Source organism: Nipponia nippon, unplaced genomic scaffold (genome assembly GCF_047370975.1).
Source record: "Nipponia nippon isolate SJK-2023a ecotype South Korea unplaced genomic scaffold, ASM4737097v1 scaffold_2, whole genome shotgun sequence".
NCBI classification, from domain to species: domain Eukaryota; kingdom Metazoa; phylum Chordata; class Aves; order Pelecaniformes; family Threskiornithidae; genus Nipponia; species Nipponia nippon.
The window spans coordinates 112,624,265-112,645,820 of NW_028262336.1; the positions used below are offsets into that span (position 1 = coordinate 112,624,265).

The following is a 21,556-nucleotide window of genomic DNA, read 5'->3' on the forward strand; positions in this document are numbered from 1 at the left end:
ACCTGCCCAAACAAAATGGGTGCCACATCCAGCAAATACATCTTGGCAGAAGAATCAGTTGTTTCCTAACGTATCTCTTCCTGGTAGCCAGTGGCTATTGTTGGTATAAAGGAAGAAAGTCTTGCTTTGCGAGTAGCTGAGAACAGAGACTTCATGACTGTCAAAGGTTCACCTGTTTGAGGGCTCTCAGCGGTTACCTGGCTGGTGTAAGGTACTGCTCCAGCACTGGAAACTGTCCTGTCAGGGCCTCAGGAGGAGTTCAACCCCGGTCCTTTTGTTCACCAGTTTATTTTGAAAAATATTTGAGCTAAATAAGGTAACAACCACCCTTCTGGCGGAGGGTCAGTGAGAGGAGAGGTCGTGCCCCTTGGCAGCAGGCTGCACAACCGGTTCTAGGGAGCAGCTCCAAAGTTAGGGCCAGGGCTCCTTAGTCCTGCTTCTGGCTGCAGGAGGGAGAGGATACAGTGGTGAATACATTTGTGTTCAGGGAAACGTGTGGGTTTCTCTCCTGTGGGTGCTTTTGAAAATTTCTACCTCTGGGGAAAAGAGTGTTGTTTATTTGCTCAGTATTTTTATTGTAGTATTCAACTTCACTCAATGGGAAGCCATGCTCCCTTGATAGCTACTGACATTTTCATCCCTTCCCTCTGCTTTGCCTTTTTTTTTCCTGCTGCATTCTCTGTCTTTGAGCGTCTCCTTTTTCCCATTCCCTTCCTAGTTCTGTGCTAAGAACTGCCCTGCCTCTCACTTTCCTATTTTGTCCTTCCATAATCAGGAATGAAAAAAATGTCATTATTGACTACTGAGAGACAAGATGTAATGCTCCGGCTAGAGTAGTAGGGAAGGAAAATGCCTTCATCTCTAAGGATTTGGAAAAAAAAGGTAGCCCAATGTCGCAAATAAGGTTAGGTGGGTAGAATCCAAACCTTAATTAATGGTAAATGTCAGACCTGACACAGAAATGTATCAAGCATTTGAAATTTGAACCACCATCTGGATATTTGGTAAATTTAAAGTACAATACATTATTAAGGGACAAAAAGCGGTTCAGGGCAAGCTCTAGGCGTTTACTTCATGTGTGCAGTGTACCTCAGCTATCTGTGTATAGACACTAATTATCAGCTTTTCTTTATCACTGGCTTTCTGGTCGTGCTCCTGTTTTTCTCAATATGTGATATTTTACAACCATTTTCCCTCTCCAGGGTTGCTGATGGCAATAACTCAGCCTTTTTCCCATGGTTTGAAATTCGAGTCTGGCTGTGACAACTCTGTATGCATGCAGTTTTTATTCCGAATCTCACCTATGATTTCATTTTGTTTCTCTTTTCAATCAGAAAATGAAGAGTTTGGCCCAAAGACGCCAGTCTGCACCATCTTTGATCTTTGTCAAAGCACTTAACAGATCTCGATCGGTCTCAAGGTGAGTCAGTGAGTTTGCCTGGCTGTGCTGTTTTGCAGTTTCTCAGCCCAAAACTTGAAATGTTTTTGAGCTATTGTCCATACCAGGTTGTCAACCACAATTCGGGCTGCTCGGTAGCTGCACAACGATAGAGCCTGCTGAAAGATGTGACAGACCCAGCCCAGATGCCAGCTGATCTCCTAGAGGGGGTTTCCCCAGCGCTGCCAAACTCAGCTTTTTATACCCAATAGGGCAACCAGAGCTGTTCCCCAGTTTGCAAGCAGGCATGCAACATTTGGCCTGCGCAGTTCTAATTAATTTGTGGCTGGCTATGATTGCCTGCTGGGGAGGTGGCATGGGCAGAAGAAGATGAACGTTTCCTACTTTCTGCCTTGTACACTTACACAGCGCCAGGCATAACTCAGGAGTGGTTATTGTGGGACTGTACGGTTTAATTTGAGCTAAGTTTCGGTGATGGACTGCTGCATGGTACAGGCTCTCTGGGGCTCTGGAAGCACCTGCTGGTTTAGGACAATGCTGTGGGCCAGGATCTGGTGGTCACAGCCTTCTCCCATCCAGCACTAGCAGCTTGCGGGGCTGTGTATGTGGGGGTGTGCGGGTGTGAAGCATTCAGCATTTTTTGTCTTGATCTTCTGCCAGGATCAGCCATTCCTCCTCCCTCCATACCCTGACGTAAAGCTACCATAGAAATGGGAGTTTCTGTGGAGCTAGTGCAGTGTCCAGCCCCAGCCCTGACCTGCCATTTGAACCACTCTGCATACATAACTTTTGTCTTCCTGCATTACAGTTCATTAGACTTTAAACTTAAAAAACATAAGTGCTTATCGAGAAGGGAACCATCTGGTAGTCTCTTAATGCTTCCAGCTGTGTAGAGCTCTTTGCGAAGAAACATTATTCAGGAAAATTAAAGTATGGCTTTGTAAGGAATATTTTTTCCTACTCTGTGGTGTGTTAAGTAATCAGTATGTGAGCTTTGGAAAGTTTTTTGTGTTTGATCTAACTAATACCTGGTTTCATATTTGTCATCATGGAGGATTCCACAGTATTTCAGAAACCTGTGAAAGTATTCTATGAAAACATCAGAGTTGCAAAATAGGAAAGGAAAATGAGTTGAAAGTACTTGCAGGTCTTTTTGCTGGCTATGACATAGAAGAGGAAACTTAGAAATGAAGTCTTAAAGGCATTTGCACCTTTTCGTGTAGTCTAGTGGCCTGAGCCTAAGACTGAGAGCCACCAACATGTGTTCTGGTTCTGCCTGTAAAATTTCTTCTCTGGCCTCTCTCTGACTTTGTTTCCAGGTCCTTGAAATAAGATTAATGGATATTTTTTAACCCCTTCATGAGAATACTGAAATTGTTTAGATTGTCTGTCCTACCATATTTATTCTTCATTTACTATTATTTCTTCATTGTATTTGTAGCTATGTTCATAATAGTGATACCACCTTTTGGGCATAGATGACATGTTCATAACTGAGGTGGTTAAATTAGAGATGCACTATTACTATGGGGAGTAGCAATAAGTGGAGAGCGCAGGGGACAAGAGATGGGACCTCTCAGCCCTTGGACTTTAGGGTTTCCTGCCACTTATACACTTATGTCTCCATAATGCCTTACCTTCAAGCTGTCTTAAGACTTGCTCCTTGATATTAAGAGAATGAACTATATTTGATGCTTATATTTCAGTCTTCTGTCATTTGCTTGATAGGGTTCAGATGTGAACATTTTTCTTCAATTCCACTTTTTGTTTGTTTTATTGCCTGCTCCGTAAATATCAGAAATTGGACATAGATGGAGAGACACTGAGTGGGATAATACTCAGCATGTACATTTTTACCTAAGAATTTTACACTTTCTTAAGTGTAAATATGTCTTGCTTGTATAGCCTGGATCAGAATTATTTCCAGATCTGGTGTGTGGAGGATTTTTTTGTAAGGCCAGTTGGCGGAGACTTTGTGGTGGAGAGGACCGAAGAGGGGAAAATGTTGCCTTGTTCTGCAGTAAGGGCAATGCTTTGCCTCGCCGATGGACCCTGCCGCTTTCACAACTGATGGATGCTGCCTCAGTCATGTCTGTCCTCTGCCTGTGACATGCAACAATTTAGCTGCTCTTGTTGTTTTGAACTGAAGTCTGCAGCCGTAGTGAGAGGTATCGGGTGAAGTCTGAGGACCCTGGAGCCAGAGCAGGTGATTTCGTAGCTTCAGAGTCTGTCAGCTAGAGGGTAACACTTTGGATGGTGTTTATTATTGTTCACAGGAGCAGTAAGTCTCACCTGTGCCTGACTTCCTTGTTTGGCTGTGCAAAACACATTCCTCTTCATCACCAAACTGATGGATGAGTTTGAACTTTCCACTCGGTTTGTTGTGTAAATGCTTAACTCTTTTGAAGTGCTTTCTCTTAAGGCGAGCTGAAGAGCAACAAAATGACTTCTCATGCTTTCTAATCTCCTCCAAATGTTTTATCTCAGACCTCTCTCAGCTCTTAGTTCCCCTTCTTGTAGACACAGCCAGCCTGCGAAATCCATTATTCTCCTCTGGCAGTGATCCTTAATACTGGGACTCCATAACACTTACTTGTTAATGGTTGATGAATGACTTGTAGATAATAAAGCTCCTATCTGAAGTTGGCAAACATCTGTGAGGGATTTATATGAATCCTCTCACCTCAGCAGCTGGCTCACCTCAATATTTGTTGAAATTAATGAACAAGTGCAAAGTTTAAAAGGGCAGGAAATACTTAGAAGCACAAGTCAGTTTGTATTTTTATCCCACTTTATATGTCAGGTGTCCTTGGTTTACATACAGGGCACTTTCATAAAATGTGGTGGCACCCAGTTTGGACAGACTTACTTTGGGGCATATTAAAGTTTATTAATGGTATTTATTCAAGGAAACCATTGTGACGTCTGGAGATGGCTATTTAGCATTCAGAGGATTAAGGTTTTTTAATGGTAGTGTTGTTGTAGCTGTGATGGCACGAGGATGTAAGTGAGGCGAGATGATCTAACTGGAAAAAACAGGTGCTTGTTTGTGCCGTTGTCCTCTTCTTCAGTCCTGAAAGAGAAGCAAATCTGAAAGTCTCGTGCGCCTAAAAGCTTGTCTTCCTTTTCTCCAGCTATATCATTTGGTTTAATGAAAGTTAAGCGTTCCTTACAAATCTTGCCTTGCCATGTCAGTCATGTAAAAGGAGTTACAAGGTATTTGGCCTACAGAAGAATTCTGGGATTGATGTATGGCACGGTGGTGCACAGATGTGCAACCACGCTGTAATCCCTGCCTCACTCAACTGTAACTGCAGGCAGCAGAGGAACATAATAAATTCTACAGATGTGATAGTGGAATTTGGGCCCTTGCTTCCAAGAGATTAAAATATGCAGATTATTCATTGCCTCCTGTTCTTGCTTCTCTTCCTTTTTTCTATACAGTTCCTCTTTCCTCACAAAATAGTAATGAATAGGCATGTAAGGACTGTTTCACATCATCAGATGTTCTCCTTGGAAGCACTTTGAGCAAAGTTATTCTAGAAAATACATTGGAAAAGTAAGCTTTTGATATTTTTCTTGGCTGATACTCAGATGCAGAAAAAATAAGTTTGATTGTTAACTCCATTAACATGTATGAAATCAGCAAAGGATTTGGGTTAGTTATATTTGGCTCTGGACCTGTTATGCAGTTGTAATTTTCCTCTTACTTTTTCTTGGTGTCCTTTAATGAAAACTGGACAACTTACTTAATGATATACTTCAGCGCAACACAAATTATGGGCTTGAAAGAGAAATGTCTGAGGCCTGGATTTAAGGTCTTGTAATCTCAAAATAATTCATATAGAATAATAAAGACTTGTTTCAAGCCAAATTTTCAGCCTTCATTCTGCTGTCCCTCAAAACAATTTTCATATGTGATAAAGCCCAAGCTACCAAGTTTCTGCTCTGTGTTGGCAGACTTCTGCTCGCATCTCGGATACTTCACAGGGACAGCCAAATTCTGTGTTGCAGTTGCTGGCAGCTTCCCCTTTCCTAATGCATGCCTCACCAGATTGCTGAAAGTGATATTTTTACATGTTGAAACTTATTAATATAATCTCACAATTTCTGAGTCTGCATGACTGTTTATAGATATGTGTCTCTACACACTAAAGGTGTTAAAATATCACTAATGAAGCTACTCTTTATTACAGCGTGAAGCATGATTATGATATTATTTTGGTGTAAGCTAGAAGCAGGCGTTGTTTTTTTAAAAAATTAAGCGTAATTTTAAAAAGGTTTTATGAACAAATCTTTAAAGAACCTGAGAAGGAATTACCTAAAAAGTCACCCCCACCTGATTTTATTATTTGGATTTTATGGTCAAAGAACTTAAAGGTAAAAACTGAGGATTTCACAAGTTTCCAAGGTGCTTTTTCCCCTTCTGAACATGGAAGCAGTATTGTGCCATTCATGGAGAGGCTGCTCTTCCTTCTCCCAATGCACAGTAAGTGATTCTGGCATGTTATCTTCCAGGGGTCCCGTGCCAAATGCAAAATATCCCAGATAACAAAGATCATATGTGTAATCTAGTAATACATTCCACTTGGCGCTAGTCAAATACAGAGTGTTCCCAAAGTCTTGGACATTGTGTTTTCAGGGTTTTAGTCAGAAGATATGTGGATGATCCAAGCTATGTGACTAGATGAAGACAAAAATAGAGACTTTTAATAAATGTAAATTGCCAGAAGGCCTTAACTGTCTCTTTTTCAAGGGGAAGATGAGTATTTGGTGTTTCAGGCAAATCCAGTTGCGGGGAGGAACGGAATAAAGGTTCATTGCAAGTAACTAACTTGTTAAGTAGGTATTTCGGTTGTAATAATTTTGCTCATGCTTCACTCGTTTCCATGGTAGCGAATAATTTCGCCTAGCAAAATAATCTCTGCGAGGCGCATTTGGTTGGTGAGGCTGAGCACCTCGGTACCGTTCGGGGACATCAAGCGGGAGCGGCTGCCGCCCTGTTGTGCCCCACAGCCATTTTATTTACTGTCTGTCGCAGGGCGAGGCCTTTACAGGCAGGTACGCCCCGAGCAGCTGCTGTCCCTTCGGCCATCGTGGCAGAGGCGGGTGTTGCTCAGCAAAACTTGTTGGGTAGAGTAGCAGGACCGTTGGCCGTGGCCACCATGGCCTGGCCCATCGATAGTGCCATCGCCGGCAGCATGCAGGGCACGGCCTTAGGGCCACCCCGCTGCAGGGCACAGCCTGGGGATGGTGCGAGACAAATGGCGCTTAGCAGCTCAGCCTGAGGGGCTTTGCGAGGCAAAGGCTGCCATATCGCATGTGTGCACATTTCCACGCGTGCTTGCGTGTGTCATACGTGTGATCAGTGTGGGGTTTTGCCTCCGAAGCTGTGACACACCACCAGCGGTGATGGGAGAGAAGGGCTCAGAACCAGGACAGGAGGTAGCGTGGCTGGATACTGTCCCAGCCTCCTTCCATTTCAAATGCAGGTGTCTCAGTTTGGGAGGGAGGGCATCCCTTGAAGGCTGCAAAATGGAGGGGAGGGAAGGGGCTAACAGGGTAACAAGTCACTTTGGGCAGTAGGGGAAGATTTACAGTGTTGCTGTCAGGCAAGCCAGGGCCCTGCCTGGGGGTTGCTCCCTGGCGTGGCCCTCACCCGCCGCCCCATGGCGTGTGAGAGGCAGACGTGGGTGGCGGGAGGCCGGGTAGCTACCGCTAGGCATGCACGTGCACAACTGAAACAACATCTCTGAAGCCTCCCCGCCATGCCCTCGGCCACCCAAATGGCGTGGTCACGAGAGATGAGGGCTCTTAAAACGCCTTCATTCACCCTTAGGAAGAGGCATGCCGTGGAAGGAAGCGCTTGCAAGGCAATCTTTCTGAAGCCGCTGGGCTCGTGGTCTTTTGGGAAGCACAAGGGCTGTTGCTATTGTCAGAGTGGTTCCCCCAGGTGAAAATCAAAGTGGCAGCACCCTGCAGGCAGCCCTGTGTCCTGCACTCCTCGTCTTACAGTCCTTTGTCTGAGAGACTCCAATACACTCAAAAATACAGAAGAGCCATTTTATGAAAGAAAGGATGAAAAAGAGCAAAATCCCACAGAGTTTCCCAATGTGAGAGATTAAGTACAGACACCGCTCACTTCATGTTGACGTGTGATATTTCATAGCTTTTTCCATAAAGCTCCAGCTCCAGGAGTCATGCGGTTATAAAAATCACAGTTTCATTAGAACTCAAGTTTCTAGTCATCAGGACGGAAGGAAAATCCTGTTCCTAAAGACTCAGTCAACAAAGCAAATGAAAAGTTCTTTGCTTCTGGGTTTAGTTTTTAGATTTAATTCAGCCTCAAAACTTCTGATCAGGATTTTTTCTGAGATTTTCCATTTCATGAAAACTTTTGATGTTTTAACATTCTATGCTTAACCTGAATGGGCAGAAATGTCTGTATGAGAACTTTCCCAGGTATTTCCCCTCAGTATGTCATGTTTCCCTATGTAACGTAAGGATACATGAATTTGTAGAAAAACAGTGCTTTTTTTTAAAAAAAACCCACGATTTTGTATCAAATGGCTCTTCCTTTTTAATGGAATTGCACATAATTGAACTAACTTGCTATTGTGCAAGTTGTCATTTTTATAGCATTTCTAATTCATGCTTGATTTAAGCTAATTATGACACTGGAGTATTGTTTCCTTAAACCATGTGCTTGAACGCAAAAGTTATTTTTATGTAGTAATAGCTGGGGATAAAATTTTATTAACTGTTAACAAGGAACAAAGTGAACTTTCTGAGGCCTCAAATGGCCTTTTAACTCAGAGATTGGCATTCCTGTCCCCCCGCTGTGTTTTTTCTGTTTTGTTTTGTGTGTGAGCATGTGTGTGTATGTGTGCATATGTTTGTTTTTGATAAAACCCATCAGGTCTTTATTTATGATGTACAAACTGGCTTATAGGGATGTTTGTACATCTGGAGATCAAAATGCTCTGCGGCTCTCAGAGATATGCTGCCTTTTTTATTAAAAGAAAGGGACTAGAGGTAAAAAGAAGGAAGGCTTGGAAGAAGGGGTTTGGAGGGATTGGAGTTTAAGCGAGGGATTAATTTTACAATAAATGACTAATAGTTTAACACTAGCGCTTTAAGCCGATTCCCCTTTGGATGGAGTTGTGACAGTTTTAAGACAAGACAGCAAGGGGCACTGCTCATCGGGATGAGCGCAGGGCTCTGCTTGTCCAGATGTCTCACTGTCCACATGTGCTTTTGGCTGCAGCCCATTTTGGGGGCTTTTTGGATTAGGCCTTGAGGTCTGGCAAAATGCAGCTGTTGTCCAGCCATTGTGTATCCCTGATTTTAGGCAATAAAATCTCTGCCAAATGACAGTCTGGCCAAGCAGTTTGGGCAGCGGCATACCTGAGGAAATCACGGACTGACTCGCTCAGACTGCTTTGTGATCATTTATCTTGTGTAAACAAGCAGAAAGCCTGTAATGATGTGCAGGCTGACGTGCAGCCTCTGGTGCTCTCACCTCTGACAAGGGCCAGCGTTAAATACGCATTGAACTCTCCTCCTGGCTGATATGGCATCGCTTCTCCTGTTTCAGTTCCTTCCTCATGGTGCACAAAACTGCTGGTAAGGAGTTTTTAGTCACACCATGGGAGTAACAGTCTGTCTTTAGATTTCTTCTTTGCCCATGTCTTAAGTGTTTGAGTACCAGGGGCTAGATCCAATAAAGGATAATAAGCCTCAAGGGCAAGACACGGGAATAATTTAGGTACCTGAATCTAAAATCATGACTTAAAAAACATCATCTCAGTGGCTTCCTGACCTCCCAAGTGCCTCTGTTCTTTAGGCACTCTCCTACTGACCAAAGAGCTCCCCAAACACCTGGAGTTGTGCTTTTGCACATCCCAGTACGGCATGACTGTTGGCAGCATGACCAGGTCTGTGTCAAAGAACTAAACATTGCTTCGTGTGAGGCTCCCGAAAAGCTCCATCCATTAGTCCACAGACCCTGTTTAGCCTGCCCGGGCAAGAGCAAGGCCTTCACAAAAGCAGTTGCAAATGTTGCTGTCTTTTAAACCTCTGGCCGAGTCTGCTTTTCTGGAGTGTTTTTTTAATAATCGTTTAAGGCAGTGGTTTCCAAACATGCAGTATCAGGGTTGAAGTGGGAAGGAGTCTGGCTCATTGGGTATTTTGGCAGGGAGAGACCATGGTCTATGTGGCAGCCAAGGTTCGTGCCATCTAGCAAGCTTGATGTAAGCTATGCTAGGCGTTTCTAGTCTGCTCCTTAGGCAGGTCCCTGCAGACCACCACTGCTCTTTGTGAAACTGCTAGCCTTGAAGTCAGTGTGCTTTTGATGGATCACCCAGGTTCAGGTCTCTGCCTCCTTCCCAGAAGAGAGATGTAACTACTATAGCAGAGGGGAGTTGAAGCGAGTGGAGACTTTCCTTCTTCCTCCCACAGTTGAAGCTGGGCCACTGTGCAGAAGGACATGCAGTGTTCTGGGACCAAAATCTTATGTTCACAGGAGGAAGCTCGGCTCTGTAGATGAATGGTGAAAGCACTTACCTGGGAGGGGAAAGGCCTACGTCTGTTCCCATGATTATTTTTGCGTGTCACCCATTGACACATCCATGTTCAGCCTGTCCTGTGCCCTAGCTGAAAGTGGTTGTAAGTACTGAGATGAGTGTGCTGGTTTGGACCCTCGTGCGCTCTATAGGGAGCCTGTGCACTGAACACAGAGTGCATTCAGTGGGAGCAGGTATCTCAGTACATCTAGGTGCATCCTAGCTCTTCATGGCAGGATTATTCAGAAAATGCAGAAAAGACTGGTAAAAAGACCTTCACCTGAATGAATAAACAGAGCTGAGGTGTTTTCATCTACCTTCCTTCTGCATTTTGTTCTGGTAGTAAAACCATATCCAATATTTTGCAAGGCATCTCATTTTATCAAGGCTCCTCTTGAAACACATTTGGGTGCTGAGGCCCTCCGGCTAAGCAACCTCACCCTCATTCCCCTCAGTTTTGCTGTCCAAGAGCAGGGCAGGTTTCCTGATGGGTGGTGTGTCAAGTGTGACATACGTTGCTACAAGGAGGTCACTAATCAGACACAGGCAAGCTCTGCTGCTGTAGCAAAGGCTCAAATAAACACGGGAAAAAAAAAGTCATCATGGGAAAGGCTCTTGCGTTTCCCCCTTCCCCAGGCTGCCGTCCTTTGCAGGTAACTGGCCTGTGCCTGCTTCTCCCTTACGTAAAGTAATTACCATCGGGTGCACGGATGCAGGGGATCCTCTAACAGCCTTTTTCTCCAGCTCAGATCACTGGTGGAACAGAAACCTCTGACTAACCTGCCTGAGTAGCTATGCAAAAAACTCACTGAATATGTAGGCAGTTAGTTGTAGGAAAGCAAACCAGTGCATGTGGCTACAACTAATTTGTCTGCTGGCTGTTCATAAGGAATCTGGGTCATTACACTTCCAATACCTGGCAGCGGCAGGCATATCAAGTAATCTCTTCACTGTAATAGGATAATTCCTGTGCTGTAGTACTAGTATCAAAATATCGTTTAAAGCCCTTGAGGCAAACCAAAGCCAGATCTGCTCCTGTTATGGCTGGGACAGGTGCAGTGAAGTGACAATCCCGTCTTCCATGCGGCATCCATATTGGTCGTCCCTCATAGGCAAGCGGCCCTTAAAAATTTAAGCCAATGTAAGGGCTGGGCAGATCTTCCCTTCACGTCTGCGGTGGAGCTTTGTGGAGTTCACCCCACAGTGTCCCACAGTTGTGGGGACACGGGCAAGGCCAGGCAGCAGCACCTTCAATGAGAGCTGCAGCTTGCGGGAGGATGAAGCGTAGTGAAGGGGCTTATCTTTCAAAGGCAAGACTTGCAGCTATTTATAGGTCACTTTGTATGTGATTACTTTGTTTATAATCAGCAAGTTTTCTCCTGAAAAAGGGCAATCAGGATACAGCAGCTGGTGGATTCCAGGTTTGCTTTACCTGGCCACATATTTGAAGTCTTGCACTGTTTTGAATGCATTTGTTTTTCTTAAGATTCATTGTTGCCGAACTGCAGACTCTACCCAGGTGGCACGAGCCGAGGAGGGGAACAGCCTAGCTGAATTACTTCTTGAAGAATAGGAAAATCAGAGGCTAAGGGGGAATGAGTGTTGAGCAATGAGACTTTGAGAGACAGTGAGCAGCCCCCCCCCCGGTATTACCTGATAATTGAGTGATATGACTGACAGGCAATAAACCTAGGCAGTCACCTAGAAAATGCTGTTTCCCTGTTAAAAGGACATGGTCAGACAATTCTTGCCCATCTACAGCCTGTGTAACATGTAGCTGCAGATGACAGGGTAGGCAGGTACACACAGGCCCACTAACAGCCATACACGATGGTCCAGAAGGGATTTCTAAAGATGCCCACACCAATCTTTTCACCTCATGTTCACCTCAGCTTGAAATGACCTGTTTCTGGAGAGGTCTGCAGCCTGTCCTGGCTATTTTTGGTAGCCCAGAATTCCTGGCTGTTACATGACCTGCGCTGAACTCTTGTAATACAGTTTGCAAGAAGATATTTGAAACCCCCTTTTGAAGGAAAGGTTCGTTTCATCCATGAGGTAACTCAAAATCAATGGAGTTGAGCTAGGTTTTTAAATGTCCCAGCTGTGATTAAGTGGGATTAAATGTCCCAATTGTGATTGTTGCTTCCCCCAAAAAATAAGGTAGACCAGAAACCTTATCCCTTCAGGCTACTAAAATAATACTGGATCCTCCGAGGGGAACGTGGGTGAAACTGAGATCCCAGAGCGCTCCCCTGTATGCCTCCTTGGAATGGGTAGGAAGGAGCCGCGGTGGAAGTGGCAAAGGTGGCCTGTGCCTCCAGACTTCTTGTAGGCCACAAGAAGCTCCAAAAAGCCCAGACAGCCATGGTGCAGAACTGCAGTGCTGGGGTGTTAAGTTCTGGCTTTTTCTTTGCCCTCTGTTCATCCTGTTTTTTTCTTTTTTTTTTTTTTTCTTTTTTTTTACCCCCAAAGGTCACTTTTTCCCTGGCTTTTTTTCATCTGAACAACGAAATCTTTGTCTGGGTAGACAATGCCTGGAATGCCATTTCCCTGGTGCAACTGGAATGGGAAAGTAACTCAAGGTGGTGGTGCTATGTCACTCAGTAAAAATGAGTGGGAACTGCAGTGGGGAACAGAGGATCAATTCTTCCAAAGGCCAAAAAAGGTTTTATTGACTTCTACATGTGAATATGTCCTCCCCCAAACTTCTCTCCTGCTCAGGGAGACTTGGACCAAAACCCCTTGGACTTGTTGATTGCTAGCAGAGCTGTATAGCAGGACTGGAGGACACCCACACTGCAAGAGCTTTCCAATAGGATTTAAATAACTTGCACTGAATTCTTTTCTGGGAGAAATAGGCAAAATATGACCGAAACGTGTGGTGCTAATTTATACCAATAGAGAATTTTGCCCTTGTGCCAAATTTTCAGAGTAAACACCTTGCAGCTGTTTGTTAAAATAAAACAAAAAACCTTGGAAGTAAACCAAACCACAAGCATGTTTCCTGTCTCCAGCCACCACACTGTAGTACATATTTGCTCTGCAGAGAATATTGTCCTTTTAGCTATGTAGAAATTACTTAAGTGCAGCTTGTTTTCAGTTGAGCTGCCAAGCTTCCATCCTGAAATGTGTGAGGATCTTTTTTAATGATGCATTTTACCCTACAGCTATGTGATATTTTACTGCAAGTCTTAATTGTTTACTGATTTTTGGAAGACTACAGAAAAATAATACAGTTGCATACCTCAACACCTTGAACTTTTAGTGTAAACCATGTTATTCATCATAATAATTGTTATTACTTCTAATAAGATTTTGACATCATGCAAAGATGATTTCAGATACTTACAAAACAACTTTTAGAATCCTAGAATAATGAAAGTTGGAATATTTTCTCAATGTATTTAGAATTAAAATGTGTACACTGAGTTTTAGAAGCAGAAGAGTGGTACCTGATATCTTAAACATAAGCCCTGATTTCTGCCCTAAAATGTAAATTTATCTATCTATCTGTGCAAAACTTGCTCCCAATCTCTATTAATATTCATCTTCCTTCTGTTGTCCAGGCTTGTGCTTGCCCTGCCTGTGCTGGAGAGGGGGTTGCAGTGCATTTTGATCTGAAGGCTCTGTGACCCTGTTGGGACTCACTGTTTTATCCAGGGTGCAGTGCTTTCCGCTGCGGCTTGCTGAGGTCCAGCCACTTGCACGGACAGAGTGAGGGTAGCCCTGTGCTAGGGGCTGTGAACCGAGGCCAATGCGTGCCTGTGGCACAGCGCTTTCTGTGAGATCCACAGGCACAGTCCATGAGGGAACACACAGGGGTGAGAGGTGACCACCTTGGATTTGTTCCAAGTAATTATTCGTGAAAAAGGAGTTGCAACCAGTGAAACACACTTATCAAGTAGGAGCAGGCGTTTTAATACTTAGAAAATAACTAACGCTCTACGAAAAACGGAGCACATCTCACTTGTTTCATTGTACAAAAGCTACTCTACGCGATGGTGATGGCCTAAGAGACTTTAACGGAGTGGTGCAGAAAATAGAGTTGCTATTTCTGGAATGCTGCGCTGTTTTCACAAAGTGCTGCTTCAACTGTATAAGATTTACCATAGATAACAGAAAGCAAACATGCCCAGCATCCTCAAAAAGAAGCTCCCTTAGCATAGCAGGGATCAAGTTGACAGCAGATTTTCAGAAATGGGTTGGCAGCCCATGTGATTAAGAGAGTTTTATGCTTGTCTCTCCAAGTCCCTTCTATAAATAGTCAGTGTAAGATTGCAACGGCATGCTAACTTTGTGTTGGCCCATGTCTTACCCACCACCTTCCTGGAAAACACTCCTACCCTCCAGGCTGATACTTTTTGTGCTTACTTTCACCCTCCAGGTATAATTATTATTTATTAGAATAAAGTGCTGCATAAATTTAGATGAAAAGCATATTCTGAATCATGCAGAGTCAAAGTGGGAAGAAGCACCAAAGATCCTGAGCACGTGGGTGACTCCCCGAGGGCACTGGTCATGGCTGGAAGGCAGTGACAGTAGTGAGTGGTTACCACCTTTAAAAATGCAGAGGATATTTTTTTTATATAATCTGCCTGTCTAAATAGGGCTCTGCGCTGCAGATTGCTCCGTGTGGGTGAGCCTTGTCTGCATGGAGCCTCGTTCATGGTGAGAAGAGCTGTGAGTGCTCGGCCCCGAAGCCAGCAGGTCTTTGCGTGACTGTGCCGAACAGGTAGTGGGGACAGGGCAGGCTGGGCCGAGCAGCTTTTTTCAAACCATGCGCTTTAATGAGCTGTCAGTATGATAGAGGCTAAATTCATCAGGAGCGTAGGCAGGACCATCTCCGTTGTCTTGCGTTCAGTCCCAAGCATGGGATTTGGTTTCAGTGTACAAAAAAAGTTGTTCTTTCACTTCGTTTTTCACTCTTCTTCTTTCTTACACAAAACGTGATGATCTGTTATCATGATATTGTCAAGTTGGCCGGGTTACGGTACACGTCATGTCCAAACTATCATTTATGATGAAATTAGATATGTGTTGAAGTCCTGACATGTTAATATTGCACTTGAGTGCAACCCTGTGGTACAGATCAGCACTCACTGCTGTGTTACAGGTTTGAGGGGTTTTTTTTCCACCTTATCTCAGGGGGGACAGGGCTTGCATGCCAAATTAGCGCTCTTTTATTTTTGTTGGTTAAAGAATTGTTCCGTATACCTTATTAAGTTAATTATCTTGAGCGCAGAACACCCTCTAGCCACACAACATGGGTAATATGTGCTAAAGGTTTTCCATCAGTAAACCATCTTGGCTCCCAAGCTCCAGTTAGCAGGGCCTGCCTCATTAGCAAAAATAGGAAGCAAGCATCTATTAAGCTGCTATTGAAGTTCCTTCTCACTGGAAGTTTTAGGAGCTTAAGGGTCTGAGTAGGAGGCACAGAAAAAAGTGCAAATATTCTTACCTGATTTCCAGTATAAGCTCAATTAAGAAAATGAAGGAACTTGACTTCTAGATCAGGCTTGCTTTTTGGGGGTATCTCTGCTGGTCACAAATCACATGTCATCCCTGACTGATATATCCATTTTGGCAAAAATCCGTAATGTGGGCAGGGCTGTAGACGTTTCTAACTGAGCAGATAGCTACTGTTTTCACTAGTCTTGAAAGGGTGTGAATAGCTCCTGCTTCTCTCAGTGGGTTGCTCTAGCCCAATGCTGTGACTCGGTGATGATAAAGTAAATGCTTTACTGAGAGACACTGAAGTTGAAAATTCATTGGCTTTGTTTTTCCTAAAAGATAAATTGCTGGTTCCTTAGAGCCATCCAAAACTGGCCTTTGAGATACACAAAAGAAGCCTGTTGTCTCTGAACACCGTGAGGAGGGTTGGCAGGTGCTCTGCTTGGTGGCCTCTCTAGCCTGTAGCCAAAACAAGGTTAGCTTTATGCCGTAAGCTGTAAGCTCTATGTGTGTAGGCACAAAACTGGAAGGAGCTTCTGGTCCTTACCTGGGCTTCAGCACTGGCACAAGCATGCAATATTTTTGCTTGTCGTACCTATGTGTGAAATGAGCGTAGGCTAAGTCGTTCACTGTGAGAGGAATTTGGAAAGGTAATACGTATGTGTAAGTATTGGACAGACCATGTGCAGCCTCTCATGTGACTGGGCTGACTCAGATTTCAGCCCTTTAAATAGCTGCTGTTTTACTGCTCTGCTAATGAAAAGATGCATTTCTCACCTACGTCTTGTGAAGGACTTCAGAGGTTAAAGAGCAAAGTGATATTTTATTTCAATAGGTATCAGTCGTGCAGAGAGCATTGGTGCTACATCATTAGAGGAAATCAACTTCTGCTGCTGCAGAGATATCATCAGTGGAGAGAAGTTCTGGCAGAGGATGATAACCAAAAGAACAGAGTGAGACTTAGGGTGGAGCATGAGCAGTCTGTGAGAGGGATGTCATATAGTTGAGATACCTGCAATAGCTCATCCCAGCTTAGGTACATTGGAACAGATTGTTCCCCTGAGGCATCTTATAGCTTAATCTAAATCATAGACAGGCTGAAGTCATCATCGACTGAAATCAAGGGAAAACTTCCCATTGGCATAAATGACGTTTGGATCATGGATGTAGTAACCGCTTGACATGGGCTGTTAAACTCTCCTTTGGAAAGTATAATTTCTTTCTTTTTTTCACTACAAATAGAGAATAAAGCTGACATCTCCATTACACCAAGAATAAACATTTTGGGGGTCATGCTATTCGGGTATCAGTTTTACTGAGAAACCCCAAGGAAGCTCTGCAGGGGGAAGAAGAAGTATTTTTTGTGCTTTTGTGGTTTCTGGTAAACACAGGATTGATGAAGTGAGGAGTGATGTGTTTGCTTTCACACTGAATGCAATGGGGATGTATTTTTCAGTATTTGGCTGACTACTTTGGATTTCAACTTCATATATTACACCTACAAAACTGAAGAGTTCTTTTAAATCATTGTGTCTTTTAAATAGGCACAAAATGCCTATTTTGATTAATTTGAAAAAAATAATAAGTGTAAAAATTTAGGCTCTGGAAATGCCAGGAGAAAAATCTTCCATTATCTTTCTAATAATTTCAGCCAGTACAGTGACTTTAGTCTTTTCCTGAGTAACTCAAGAATATCTCTGTAGATATCCTCAAATTACGGAATTTACTCCTTGGTTAAAACCACACATGGAAATTTCAGATCCCCCCCAAATAGTACTTTTAGGAAGAAATGTCCACTTGAGACTAGAGTTACAATGACAATGCCATCTCAACATCACTATCAGCCTTGCTTCTAGTGGAACATGCAGGATATCCACATCTTTTGGAAATCAGTTCGCAGTTCCTTCTTAACAAACTCGGATGATGGGGTTTTTTTCTGCCCAACTGGAAAGATGTTACATTGTGGGATTTTTACATGTGTTAGTCACAGAATAACTCTTAGGGGAACACACAGAAGGCTCTATATAACTTATTTTACTTTTAAAATTATATCAGAAATCACGTAGATTTAAGTACTGATTTTTGCATAATTCTATTAAAAGGAATTTTCAGAGAGTCAGTATTCAAGTGCTTAGCGCTTTTTCACAATTAGACCCATTTAATGGCCAGAAAAATCAGTGAGCCATTAAAAACTGAACTCCAAAAATACTTCTCTTATATAAATGCCTGTGCCTGAGGGTATAGCTGATCTGCATTTTTTTCAATGTAACAAAACTTGGGTTTCATTCATGTCGTATAACAAGGGAACATTAATTGAGAGGATCAAAAGCATACTTTCTAAAAGACATTTTCTGTCACTGCTGGTGAATTTCCTCTATATTCCTTCATCCTGAGGCTTTAGAAGGTTCTCGTTGAATTAATGGCTTTGATTTTTTCCACTTTGTTTCAACGAAAGAAAATATTTTCACTTTTTTTTGATAAGGCATGTCAGGTAAACTCTATTAAAGTATGCAAGAGTGCTTGTTAGCGTTCAGATGACAGAGAAGCTTGAAAGGCATTGGGTCAAAAGGCAGATTTCGTTAAAATAACTGATTTATGTTATTGTATTTTCGTGTTCTAAAACAAAGTTCAATTTGCTTGACCCCTGCTGTCATTAATAAACCTACTGCACCTTCCTTTGCTTACCTGCATGACAAAGATTTTGCTTCGTTTGACTTGGGAGGTTCCTGGGCTTACAAATCAGGATGTAGAAAATGTACAAATGGGAATAATCAAATAGAGTTGCCTATATGGAGACATATGAGCCTGAACCTACAGGAAAGACAGTAGGGGCAGGCCCTTCAGTATGATTTTATGAATGTTTCTGCTGATTTGGTTACAGCAGTGTAACATGAAAGGGTTTTTTCTAACTATTGTTGTTACTGGGTTCAAATATAAGTGAGTATTTCCCTGACTTAACCTTTGAGGTAAAGACCATGCATGGCTTTCACGCAGGTGGACTGGTCATCATTCCTGATTTCTGCTTAAGTTTCTGTGCCAAGTGCTGCTAGGAAGTTTATGAAATTGAGTCCCAGTAACCTATCAGGCACTGATGAACTGGTGAATTGGTGAATTCCCAGTCCCACGGCAGCGGCAGGGTAGGAGAGATGCTTGCTGTTCCCCTGACTCCTGTTGCTGGCCACACGGCATGTGTCACTGCTGTATTGGACCAAAACTCCTCTCTGCTTTAACTCCACACTCCTGGACACCCCTTCTGCTGAGGAACGATCAAATAACTTCAGGTTTGCATTATTCATTCTGACAGTCATTCCTCTTCTTTCTCTCTTCCCTGAAGAGGTAGGTAATGAAAGACAAGATTAAGGCACAGTTTAAGACAAATTACGTTGAAGAATTCTTTCAAAAACTCAGGCTCCCAGCCAGAAAGGGGAAACCAAGGCCAAACAGGGCTCTCCCCAGCAGGTAGAGATCCTCACCAGCTCCTTACAGATCAGTGAAAGTGTGTCCTGCTAATGTAGGCCAATCTCAGAGCTTATCCTTTCTCTCCCAGCTGTCAGGATTTCCTAAATAATTTCCTGAGTAATCCAGCCATGGGCACCAAGGAGAGGAGGGTCGGGAATCATCCAGGCTCTAAGAGAGGTACAAGATGGTTTATGACCTTTTTTGAAGGTTTTCTCTGCTCACTCTCATTTTCTTTCATATCTCTTCCATTTGTTTTGTGACTTCCACTGTATAAGGTCCATTTCTTCTCCCAGCAAAGTCGTTAGGTGTTTGGCATCTATTCCAGTGGGACCAGGAATAAACTATAATCACAAAGCTGCTCACTCCAGCCTTTCCTTGCCAAGCTGATCCTGCCAAGTTTTAGCTTAATTTTTCTTTTTTTTTTTTAACAAGAAAAAATAAGTAAATACATTTGAATAAAAATTGAACTGATTCATCAAACCAAAGGGCAATTGTTCATTTGGAGGCACCTCAAGGGAAAGCAAATAATTGAAAAGTTGCATTTAAAAATCATGAGTAAAGACGCTGATGGGTCCTGGTTTTAATCCAGAAATTAATTATTTAAGGTACACCAGCATGTAGGAGACCCAGGTTTAGTTCTCTCACCTGCCTGGGAGAATTTGAAGCCATGTCTCTGGCTTTCCAAGGGAGAGCCTGACCTGCAACCAGCTTCTAGAGAGCCGTAGAGGAGGAGTGACCTCCCGTCAGACCATCGCGTTCATTCAGTTTGGCAACATATAAATAGACATTTGTTAGGGCAAGGCTCAGAAACTAGGGATATCCTGTCTGGGTGAGTGAGCTGACCATCGTGCTAGAGAAGCTCTCATTTCTGCTTCAATAACTATTCAACTACTTTATGTCATGCAGAACAGTTAAATCAGGAGGGGTTGAGGGAGTCATGCCTCCACCATCAGTAACCTTGGACTGCAACCTACTCAATACCTCCTTAGAAAAGGTCGGTGTCTTCCAGGAGGGAGCCTGCTCTGCCACGCATAAACCTGGGTTTGGATTATCCAGCAGCCTCTATGCACCACAGACCAGCATAGCCATGCTGCAGTCACATAAGTAAACCCTGCAACGGGAGCTTACTTCAATGTGGGTCGTGTGCTGGGAGGGAGGCCGAGCTGCCTCTTCTCATGTTGCATCCAGTACGTGGTCTGTCTCTAGCAAGCTTCAGTTGCACCTTTTCTTTGTCTTTGGTTCTGAATAATTTCTGTAAATTGCTCTTGACCCCAAGTATGAGTCTCCTGACCAAGGTGGGTGTGCAGTTATCCCTTTGTCAGGTATATGTCTCCACCCTCTTTATGGAGAGGCTACAGAAGGTGTGGTATTTTCTGTAAGACTTCAATACAGAGGGAGACAAATACAAATAGACAAAATGGAGAGGGCTGTATTTAAATTTTGCTAAATGCTATCCATGTGCTTGGGCTGTAAAAGATTCAGTGAGGACAGTCCCTAACAGATTTTGTCGCAGAATCAGACTGGATTACCTTCTTGTCCCTCTCACCTTTCACTGAAATGTGGTCAAATAAATTGCTTTTTGGCAACGGGTGTGGGAAGTCGCTGCCTGGTTCTCACTCACAGGCAATCGGCTGATCTGCTTTCCTTTATGCCCTTTGTTTCCTTTTGCAGGGAAGGCTGCTTCTCCCCCATCAGCCCAGAGGCATGTCCCCTTGTGCAGTCTTTCATGTGCCACAACCGAACGTTCATCCTGGATGGCCATGTGCAGCTGAAGACGGGGCTGCAAACCCAGGAGCGACACCTGTTCCTCTTCACAGACCTTCTGGTTGTTGCCAAGTCCAAGTGAGTACGGCACCTCAGGTGCTGCTCCTACAGAGCAGCCCTTTTTCTCAGCAGAGCATAACATGGATTTCCATAATGCCTTTTTAATAGCAAATCTTATCTAAATCATAAGGAAGCTTTTTATTTGGTTGATGGAATTTAGGTGCCTGACCTCTTCAGGTACCTTTGAAAACCCCATAGCCATAGAGGAATTCCAGGATGCAACATTTTAAAGAAGTATCAGATGTTCTTGAATATATTGCTTGTGTTGTATCATCTTCCCTGCCTTGGGAGCACAGTGTCATAGAAAAGACTCATTGCTGCTCGACTGTGTCCATTGCACTGCCTTCTACTGACTGTTGTGTTTCCGACACAGTCCTATGGGGTGTGCATAACACCACTGACGGTGCCGCAGAAGAGCTACAGGTCTTAACGCTTACCTGGAAGCTGCTTTGATACACACAAGTGATGAGCAGCTGTATAAAAATAGAGATTACAAGCGGCATTGCAGTGTCTGTCTCTGTAGGTTGTGCTGTGCCAGGAGGAGTGTGGGGAAGGGGAAGGAGAAAGGAAGCGATGCTGAGCAGTCTGGGTAGTGTTCATGTGTAATCAGGCTTGCTCCTGAGCTCTGATTATTCACTCTACCATTCACAATTAAATCAGATTTACAAGCTGTGTCTAGCATGCCAGCTTCATGCAGCATTTGTGGTTTAAGGCAATTTTAGAGGGTTCTTTCACTTGTTGTTATGGGGAAATAATAATAAAAAATCATGATGCAGCTTGATTCTGTGTTAGGCAGTGCGTTTGTGGTTTCACAGGGTGGGTAATCGCAATGCGAATCCTGGGCTTTTGCAATGTGTCT

At 43.5% G+C, this 21,556-nt stretch overlaps 1 protein-coding gene across 2 annotated transcripts in view; it reads left to right on the forward strand.

The window, feature by feature from the left end:
- ARHGAP20 (Rho GTPase activating protein 20) overlaps positions 1-21,556 on the forward strand; it is a 62,916-nt gene that overhangs the window by 8,618 nt on the left and 32,742 nt on the right. For both annotated transcript variants that reach the window (XM_087757330.1, XM_087757332.1), the window contains exons 2-3: positions 1,335-1,420; positions 20,545-20,715. In XM_087757330.1, coding sequence (XP_087613456.1) covers positions 1,335-1,420; positions 20,545-20,715 — 257 coding nt within the window. The remainder of the gene's footprint in view (positions 1-1,334; positions 1,421-20,544; positions 20,716-21,556) is intronic.